Genomic DNA, 9,526 nt, shown 5'->3' with positions numbered 1-9,526 from the left:
TTACTGCTTGTTTTTTTTTTTGCTTGAATTTTAACCATACTACGTGGACTTAGCTCAAAGCAAAGCATGTCTAACCACTTAGTTGATTCCCAGGAGGACTGGACTCTGTTAGGTGCTGGATTTTTGAGGGGATTCCATAAATGTTCATTGTCAGAAAATTGCCACTTGTTTTCTGGTTAGAAATCCTTTAGGTGAAGAGACGCTCATGCCTTCCAATAGGGACTTCTGCTGAGCACCCTTCCCAGCAGTTGGAAAACTGGTGTGCYTTTGAAATAGCAGGCAGATGGGGAGAGAGTTACTGGCTTTTCTTGCTGTGTCTCCTGCTTCGAAGATGCAGTARCATGTGCCATGGTGGTTCAAGCTGGCTCCTGCACCTGTTTGCATTGCAGCATCTGGCGTATTTTCTTCCAGACTAGTGTTTCTTCCAGCCTAGTTCCCAAGCCTTGGACCGTAGCCAAGTCAAATAGAAACCGGGACCTCCTGTGGGACTTGCTTGCAATGTCAGAAATGTATTCCTGGGCTTGTGTGATGTCAAGGGGAAGAGAGCACCTGGAATATTCCAAAGCAGCGAAGCCTCTTTTGATCTCCAGTAAGGGGAGAACCCCAGTCTCTTCCGTTGTGGGTTGTAATCTGTATTTCATGGAACATGAAATGCTGCACTTGCAATCTGCAACAACTTTTAAAGTGCTGCCTGGGGTTGTAACTTAATGTGTCTTTCAGCAGCTACTTAAAATACCTGTTCTGCCCCCTCTAACTTTAATTAAAGCTTTTTTGACTTGAAAAGTACTTTTGGGTTGTGCAGGATCCAGCCGCAGGTTTTCCTGGGGCTCTCCCCTGCCGGAGATTCTTCTCGCAGGCATCGGTGAGAGAGGGGATGGGCGCAGGGTCCTGACGGGTACCTGCGTCTCAGCCTGAAGCTGCTCTCCCATCCCCGGGGCAGCTGAGCACTGCTGCTGCTGCCTCAGCACAGGGATCCTCTGCAACCAGCCTGGTTAGAGGGGAGAGGTTTTGGAACAAAGCTGCTTCTGTGTATCCCGTCCTTTCCCCAGGGAGAACCTACGGATTGACTTCCCTGGCAGGGCTTGGCGGGTGGCTGGATCACCCTGCCCTGAGTGGCCCGCTCAGTCCCCTTGGCAGGAGATGAGGAGCCCAACGGTGGCTTCTCCTTGCCGAGTCGCACCTGAAGCGTTGCATTGGGCAGGTGGGGAGGAGCACTCGGCAAGAGCCCTGGGGCCCTAACCTGCTTGGGGCCGGAGTGCGACTCCGTTGTGCCTCGGAGGTCACTAATGCCGGCTGCCAGGCTCACAGGCGAAGGCATTTGCCTGTGCTCTCCTTGCTGATTACGGCCAGGGGTGCCTCTGAAGGCTTCCTGTGTTGGCAGCCTGGAGCCACTGCGTGTGTTTGCAGGCAGCGGAGTCCCGCTCTGAGACCAGGCTCCACGGCATGTGTGCAATAGCACCTTGGTCAGCAAGCCGAAGTACTACGTACAGCTGGTGACCCCAAAACACGGGAGGTGGGCTAGGTGTCAAGCTCTGGTGGAGGGGCGATGAATGGAGTGAGTCAACAGGGAATGTGGGAGGGCAGGACCAGGCTGGCTTGCTGCATAGCGGCTTCGAGTCGTTGCATGCATTCTAGAGGGGGCTGAAGCAGAAATGGTTAAACTTTAGCYTGTTAACCTAGCACGAAGGTCAGGGAAAAGATTTCCTGGCTTTCAAGAAGCTACTAGGTGCCCTCGGTACTGCTTTGTGCAACACCCTGGGCCTGGGTTATCAAACCTCCCTGGGCCGGAGTCCATTCTGCTCAGTTGCCCTTGGGCTCAAGCCCGGGGCTGGCGCGGGTGTAACGCTTCTCGGAGGTGCAGAAGGCAAATGCGGCCTGGCGAGCACTGGCCCTAAGTGGGTCAGTGGAGCAGAGCTGTGGTCTCGGTGCTCCAAGAAGGAGCAGGGCTGGAGACAGGGCTATGACTGTCGGAGCCTTTCAGAGACCGGGTCTCGAGGGCACAAGGCTCCCGACTCCCCAAAATCGGAGGGAGACGATGCCGGGCGCATCTCGCGCCGCTGAAGGCGGAGGAGGGTCTCCGCCGAGTCTAGCATCAGCGCTGAGCTGGCGCTGGCAGCGGGGGGCCGGCGGGTGTCCGCGGCCCCTCTCCCCGTTGCTGGGAGACCTGGTGCTCCGTCTCCTCCGGGATCCCTTTACGGGATTAATGCTGTTCCGCATTCTTGTCTGATACAAAAAAAAAAAAGGGTTCTGCTGGATTCAGTTGTAAATTCGGCCCTAGGAGTTATTGTCTCTCCCCAGCTCCTTTGAAAGAGGATTAGAGGGCGTCTATTCTCCAGCACTAACTCTTCTTTCTCCTCCCCTTTCAATTTTCTTGTAGAGGATAACTTGAAAACCCAAGCAAAGCCTGAAGGCGGCTTGGATGGTTGGTGCTGGGTCTCCCAGCTGGCCCGAGCAAGGTCCTGTGTTTGCTGCCTAGGCAGAATCTGCTCCTTAATGCCAGACTTTCTCTTACCTCTACATAATCAACTCCCTGAAATAAATATTTGCAGGGAAAACAAAACCTGTTTTTTCATTTTCACCACCCCAAGAAGATGTTGTCGTTATCTCCCGAGTCATGTGTGCAGGTCGCATTCCTTTCACTGGCCGCGATCCAGCCGGCTCTAGCCGAGGACACGATTCCTGTAAGCAAACACGCAAGGAGCAGGTCTGTGCTGCCCATGCAAGGAGCTTGGCGAGCTACTCTCGAGAGCTGGCAGCGCGTTTCCCTTTGTGGGGGTGGGACCCTCGTGCACAGCAGAAAGGCTTGGAAACTGTAAAAAACCTAACTGATAAAGTTCCTTTTTACTGGAATTACTGCAGCGGAGGGTCCCACTGGAGCACAGCCGTTGTCCAAGCCGCTTGCCAGCTCTGCTCAAGCTGGGCCCCTGACCTGCCGCTCGCGAGCCCCCTCCCGAAGGAGCGGGTTACGTTCCTTGCTCTGCAACGTGCTTCTGGGTGCTGGGCGCGGGTGCTGGGCTCCGGCTGATCCCTCTGYGCGTGTCCCCTTCTGCAGGTGGCTATCAAGTCAATCCGGAAAGACAAAATCAAGGATGAGCAGGACCTTGTCCATATCCGGAGAGAGATCGAGATCATGTCGTCCCTCAATCACCCTCATATCATYGCTGTCCACGAAGGTGAGTTCTCCCTTCCCCTTTCCTCTCCCAGCAGCTTCCCGGGCACGCCGTCGCCCGCGGAGCCGGGTACCGGGGCCGGCAGCCTCGCCGCCCCTGCAGCGCTCTTCCTGGGGGTCCAGCAGCACCCTGCACGGTGCGGAGAGGCTCTGGGGAAGCCGCCGCTCCGGGCGGACGGGAGCGGAGCGGGGCTGCGGACCCCATCCTGCCGCGGGCGTTGCGCTGCACAGAGATGCTCAGCATGTCGGCTCTGACCTGGGCTTAAATCCCTCGTGAAAGCTGGTATGGGTTGGGGCGGTGGGATCCGCTTCGGGGTTCCCGTAGGCGGCACTGGATCACCGCATCCCCCCTCGGCTCCTAGCGAAGCCGAGCTCTCTGCTCAGGTTTTATGGGCACGTTCAAGATTCAACGCTCTTAAAAAAGATGAGAAAAACGGGGKTTTTTTTGAAGCAGAAAGGGTTTGCTGTTGCCTGAGCTGCACCGCTGAGCCGGCACCGCGGGAAACCCGTGCTTAGGAACTGGCCAGCGCCAGCATGGCGGGAATCCCGGCGGCTCCACTTGCAGCCGCGGGCAGGAGCGAGTCTCGGTGCTGGAGTCTTCCTCTCCGCCGGCCCCGGGGCACGGGCAAACCGAGCYGCTGGGAGCCTGGAGAGCTGCTGGTGCCGCTGTGCTTCCCGGCTGCGCTCCGCTCCCGGGGCGGCGAGGCCAATGCGGGTGGAAGGGGGATTTAAGTTCTAGCTACAGTCAGGTTTGGAGCAAATATCCAAGTGCCCAATATCCGAGTCCCTTGGCCGCGCGCCCCGGAGCGGCCGGCGGTGCCGGCGCCCGTCGCGCCGGGCTGGGTAGGYGCGCGTGCCCGGTGCCTGCGTTATTGCCGCGTTGGTGGCGTACGTGAGCTCTCCAGAGTCCTTTTGTCCTCTAAACAAAAGCAAGCGGCTTGGCGGTTTATACTCGGTGTTTGCAGGGACTGAGTCACGCTGATTGCTGCCTCTCTGGAATTCAGAAATATGGAGGTAGCTTCCTGCAAACAGGAAGAAAACGCTCCATCTCTTGGCTCGAGTCTTGACCCCGGTTAGGAGTGCGGAGAGAGCCCACCCCCGGCCCGGCCACCCGTCGCTCCGCTCCCTGCCCCTCCTAGCAGGGATCGGCCCAGCAGAGAGCCGCGTCTCCGCGGGAGGACGGGAGCCCTTCCCGCGGCCGCGGAGCAGCGGGAAAGCTCGCGGCTGGCGGGTCTGGCTGCCCGGTTCCCCCCCAGACCGCAGAGCAGGCGCCCGCGGAAAGCCCAGGAGCTCCCGTCCGTCGGGACGGGCCGAGGGCGCGGGCGGCGGGGCCGGTGGCGTGCTGCGGCTTCGCCCGCTAATTAAACAGCGCGCGCCGATGAGGTCCTTTGGAGAGGTCCCGCGGCTCCTCACGTCCCGCGGCGTCCCCTTGCAGTGTTTGAGAACAGCAGCAAAATCGTCATCGTGATGGAGTACGCCAGCAAGGGGGACCTGTACGACTACATCAGCGAGCGGCAGAGGCTGACGGAGCAGGAGGCGCGCCACTTCTTCCGCCAGGTTGTCTCCGCCGTCTACTACTGCCACAAGGTAGGTGGGCGCCGCGCGGGACGGCCGGAGCCGATGGGCGAGGGTCCCCGCACCGCGGCCGCCGGCTCCCGCGGGGAAGGGCAGGGTGGGGAGCGGCGTTAATCCTCCCCCTGATCCAAGGATGCGGTTGGCCTCCGTGGAGGAAGGGGTGGAGCTGCTCCTGGAAAGCTTCACCCGGGCTCTACCGCTGTGCCGGTCCGATTAAACCGGGGAGTTGTCGAGATGCGAGAGCCGGCTGGTGTCCCCGGGGTGCCGGCTGGGATGCACCGTGCTCCCGATGAGCCAAGCAAGCGCCGCTGGTCGCGCCCAGCTCGGGATGCTGTGCATGGATAAGGATGGGCTGTAAAACGAGTTATTTATTGCTCATCTCGTTACGGTAACCGTGTCCCGTTTGAACTCTCGCCTGCCGGCGGGGAGCCGGCTGGCTGGGTGGATGGCAGTAACCTCCCCGCGGTGACTTTCTCTTCCTCAAACGTGCTGCAAACTAAACCTGCCTTCGCCTTCTCTTGCGCAGAACGGGATCGTTCACAGGGACCTGAAGCTGGAGAACATCCTTCTCGATGCAAACGGGAACATCAAGGTGAGGGGCTGGCAGAGCCCGGCTGCGCTTTGCCCAGCGACGGGTCTAAGGGCCGATGGTGGCCGAGGAGCTTCCCCGGTCTCCCTCGGCCCGCGAGCCCCCGAGCGGCTGCTCCTGCCCGTGGGTCGCGGGGCCCTTTGGGGCTGGAGGGACCGAGCAGCGGCTGGGAGGTGGCGCTGGGGGTGACGGCGCGCGGGGACGGCAGGGCCCGGCGCCTGCCTGATGCAGAAGAAGAGGCTGCAGAGGCCGAGCCCCCGYTCTGGCTGCGGAAGCCGTCGCCGCTTATCTGAGCGCTGATAAGAGGGCGAAGTCTGAACGCTGCATCCAAAACACGACAGGGTGGAGAGGRAGGAAAGAAATCCTCTCCCGAGGGAGGTCCCGCTCGCCGCTAATGCAGCGCTCTCCGGGGGGAGGACGGGCCCTGCCGCTGCGGCTGGTGGCAAACAGCCCGTGGGGCTTTCTCCCGGCGGCCCCGCGGTTGGAGGCTTGCGAGCATGGACCGTTCCTGCTGCAACGTGACAGGCGTGATGAGTGTAACGAATACCGGTGCGCTGGGTGGAGCAGGCAGGGAATAAACAGCCTCTCGCGGCTGAGCGAGCTGGAGGAGAGCTCCGCAGCTTCCGCGCCGGCGATGGGCTGGAGCGGCACGGCCGCCTGCCTGACGGCTGGGCCGGGAGCGGGCGCCACTTCGGGCTAGCCGTGGTCACCGCCGCCGGGTGCGGTGGGGAGGATGAGGCTCCTGGAAGGGGATAGCCCTGGCCTCAGCCAAGCCACAGCTCGGGAGCATCACATGGCAGTGCTGCTCCACCTGCAGATACTTTGACTTTGCTGCYTGATTACAGCTATAAACCTCTCTCTAGATTGCAGACTTTGGCCTCTCCAATGTTTACCAGCAGGACAAACTTCTGCAGACTTACTGTGGCAGCCCGCTCTACGCGTCTCCGGAAATCATCAACGGGAGGCCGTATAAAGGCCCCGAGGTAGGTTGGTTCTTGCTCCCCTGCTTCCTCTCATGCAAGACACTTCCATCACAACAGGGAAGCTCAGAGCACTTTCCCAGGAGAGCGCGATATTATTGGAGCCAGTGGGCTGAGATTTACTGGTGCAAACTGGAGTAACGGGCCCGCTTCCAAAGCGCCGCACAACCAGTGCGTGGTAACTGCCAGTCATGCCAGGGGCGTCAGGCGGACGTGGTAGGATGCAGGCAGCTGCCCACAGCACCTTCTTGAGCTGGTCCTGCTGCACTCCCCTGTCCTCCAGAAGAGGACTGCCACCCCAGGAACTGCTCGTTGGTTCGGCCATGCGTAGGCACTGAGCTCGCGGGCAGCCGGCGTGTGTGGCGGGTGGATGGAGCAGCCTTGTCTTGCTGGCCCACCCTGATCCACCTCTCCACCTTGCAGGTAGACAGTTGGTCTCTMGGCGTTCTCCTCTACATCCTGGTCCATGGTACAATGCCGTTTGATGGCCAGGACTACAAGACTCTGGTCAAGCAGATCACGAGCGGGGACTACCGGGAGCCCGCAAAGCTGTCAGGTAGGTAGACCCCCGCAGCACCACGCAGCTCTGCCCTCTCCATCCCCCGGTGCGTGTTGCCTTCGGTGGCTGACCTGGCTTTTTTCCAGATGCCTGTGGGCTGATCCGGTGGATGCTGATGGTGAAYCCGGAGCGCCGAGCCACCATTGAAGACATCGCCACTCACTGGTGGGTGAACTGGGGCTACAAAGTGCCCATCGGGGAGCAAGAGATGCTGCGGGAGAGCGAGCCGCCCCTGGCCACGGTGGCGGAGTGGCTGCGCCGATCCTCACGGCCCCTCTTCGAGAACGGCTCCAAGATGCGCTGCTTCTTCAAGCAGCACATGCCCRGCGTCGCTCTGGAGAGGCAGCGCTCCCTCAAGAAGTCCAAGAAGGAGAACGACATYTCCCACGTGCTGCAGGAGGCGGCTGTGGCCCCGGAGAACGCCTCCAAGTCCATCCTGAAGAGGCCTAAGGGGATCCTGAAGAAGAAGAACTCCAGTGACCAGAAGGTGCCCAGCCCTCCGCAGACGGGCGCCGCTGGAGAGGCGAGGGACGAAGAGGGTGAAGCCGCCGCCGCGGGCCTGACCCGCATCCTGTCCGCCGGGGCGCTGGCCCGCGGCCAGGACAGCAGAGCCGTCCCCATGGCCGTGCCCAGGAAGGGAATCCTGAAAAAGCCCCCGACGAGGGAGTCGGGCTATTACTCCTCCCTGGAGTGCTGCGAGTCGCCGGAGCTCCTGGACTCCGAGAGCTTGGACCTCGAGGCCAGCGTGTTCGCCGACAGTCCCTCCCCGGAGCAGGGCCCCGAGGGCCTCCCCACCCGCCGGAAAGGCATCCTGAAGCACAACGGCAAGTACTCCTCCAGCAGCGGCGAGTCGGACGGCCTGCCGGGGCCGGGCTTCGGCCCCTTCGGCGAGGCGCCCCTGCCCAAGGTGGCCCCCCGCGCCCGCCCGTCCAGCGCCGTGAGCGAGGACAGCATCCTCTCCACCGAGTCCTTCGAGCAGCTCGACCTGCCCGCCCGCGTCCCCGACGGCGGCATGCGGGGCTGCGTCTCCGTCGACAGCTTCCTCCGGCTGGAGGAGACGGAGGAGGCGGCGGCGGGGCGCCGGCTGCGCCGCTGGACCGTGACGCACTGCCAGGGCCCGCCGGCCGAGAGCCGCTTCTCCCTGGAGGACTGCGACAGCGTCGCCGGCGTCTACCAGCGCGCCGTGGCCATCAGCATGAAGCTGAGCTGAGGCTCCGGAGCGGGGGCAGCCCGGGGGCGGACCGAAGCGCCGGGCTCCTCCGGCCCCGCGGTCCTCGCCCCGCCGTCCTTGCGTCCTCGCCCCGCAAGCGGGCGCACCATCTCATGGCGGGGGGAGGAGGGTGGGTTCGTTCCTTCGTGGTTTTTCCTTTGCACTGTTCTTGGCTGCACAAGGTAACGGATGGGGCAGGGATATACCTCAAACAGGCTCGAGATGTAGCAGGGCGCCGCGGGGAGGCCGGAAGGTGCTGTCCGGGCTGGTGCCCAARATCTGCGCTCTTGGGATTTACTGGCATTCGGGTGCGACGGGTCCAAGCCCAACTCTTCCCCCCTCCTGCTCCGCGAAACCCAACGGGAAGGGCGTGCGCCTCGGCCAGCACCGCGGCTCCCRGCTCGCGTCGAGGCCGCGGCGCCTCCGCTTGCTCTCGCGTCCTGCCCGCGGGAGCCCGGCGCCCTTGGGGCGCTCCCACGTCCTGCCGCTGCCTCTCCCAGCGCCGCGGGAAACCGCGGTCCCAAACCACGCTCTGATGCCGGTGTCAATTTTTAATGATGAAAGGAGAAAAGGAGAGGAAAAAAAAAAAAAAGTGCCTTTCGTAAGGCACCGCTTCTTTATTTATTGCCTTGTGTCGAGTTAACGTGGGACTCCGCCAGCGCTGGCTGCACCCGTCTCAGTGGAAGCCTCCCCTTGCAGGGGACCGTCGCCCGCAGAGCGGCACCCCCACCCTCCTTTGCACTATGTTGCCTCGTGTTCTCCGGCCCGTTCCTGTGCCCGGGATGTGGGTGTTTTCTCCTTATTCCTGCGACACGGTCCAGAGAAAACAATTAAATTAAGAGCAAAGCAAAGCACAGCCCCGAGTCGTTCTTCAGCTGTTCTCCCGGGGCCGAGGGGCCGTCGAGCTCTGCYCCCGGACCCGCCGTTCCCGGCGCCGACGGTCGCGGGTTGCCTATGTGAAGCGGCGAAGGGTCTGGGCGCGAGGAGCCCCCTCTTCTGCCCCCCGCGAGCACCTTCCCGGAGGGGGCCCGGGGTGTGCGCAGCCCTGGCCCCTCTCCCCGCGCCCTCCCCTCCGCCGCCGTTGTCCGCTGCTCCTGCCGCGCCGCCGGGACGGGTTTTATTAGGCTGTGAAGCCCTGTAGCGATTTCCCCTTTCCAGGGGGGTTGCCGGGAGCCGTTTCACCCCCCGCCGCTGCCCTTTCCCCGCGGCGGCGGCGCTCCCGCGGGCCAGGAACGGCCCCCCGCCGCGCATTCCCCGCGTGCTTCCAGCGCCGTTAAGCAACGCCGGAGCGCTTTAAAGCCGCTCACGCGCGTCCCGCTCAGCCGGGCAAAGTCCYGGCGGGCCGGCGAGGGCTCCGCGTGCCCTCTCCCCACGGCGGGGGGCTGTCCCCCCCTGCATCGCCTTGCTCCTTGCCGCCGCAGCGTCCCAGCGGCGCTCGCGGAGC

The 9,526-nt window shown here is 62.5% G+C and overlaps 1 protein-coding gene across 1 annotated transcript in view; it reads left to right on the top strand.

Annotated features, from left to right (window-relative positions):
• The window catches only part of NUAK2 (NUAK family kinase 2), a 10,756-nt gene extending 1,833 nt beyond the window's left edge, over positions 1-8,923 (top strand). The window contains exons 2-7 of the mRNA XM_085300368.1: positions 3,053-3,173; positions 4,605-4,756; positions 5,271-5,336; positions 6,197-6,320; positions 6,741-6,869; positions 6,959-8,923. Of these exons, the coding sequence (XP_085156494.1) occupies positions 3,053-3,173; positions 4,605-4,756; positions 5,271-5,336; positions 6,197-6,320; positions 6,741-6,869; positions 6,959-8,082 (1,716 nt within the window). The 3' untranslated portion in view covers positions 8,083-8,923. The remainder of the gene's footprint in view (positions 1-3,052; positions 3,174-4,604; positions 4,757-5,270; positions 5,337-6,196; positions 6,321-6,740; positions 6,870-6,958) is intronic.
• Positions 8,924-9,526: the final 603 nt, after the last annotated feature.

The sequence above is a fragment of the Rhea americana genome, unplaced genomic scaffold (genome assembly GCF_003343005.1).
Source record: "Rhea americana isolate MKP2758 unplaced genomic scaffold, rheAme1 scaffold_163, whole genome shotgun sequence".
In the NCBI taxonomy this organism is placed as follows: domain Eukaryota; kingdom Metazoa; phylum Chordata; class Aves; order Rheiformes; family Rheidae; genus Rhea; species Rhea americana.
The sequence above is the reverse complement of the archived record's forward strand: the minus strand, read 5'-3'. Positions and strand labels throughout refer to the sequence as shown.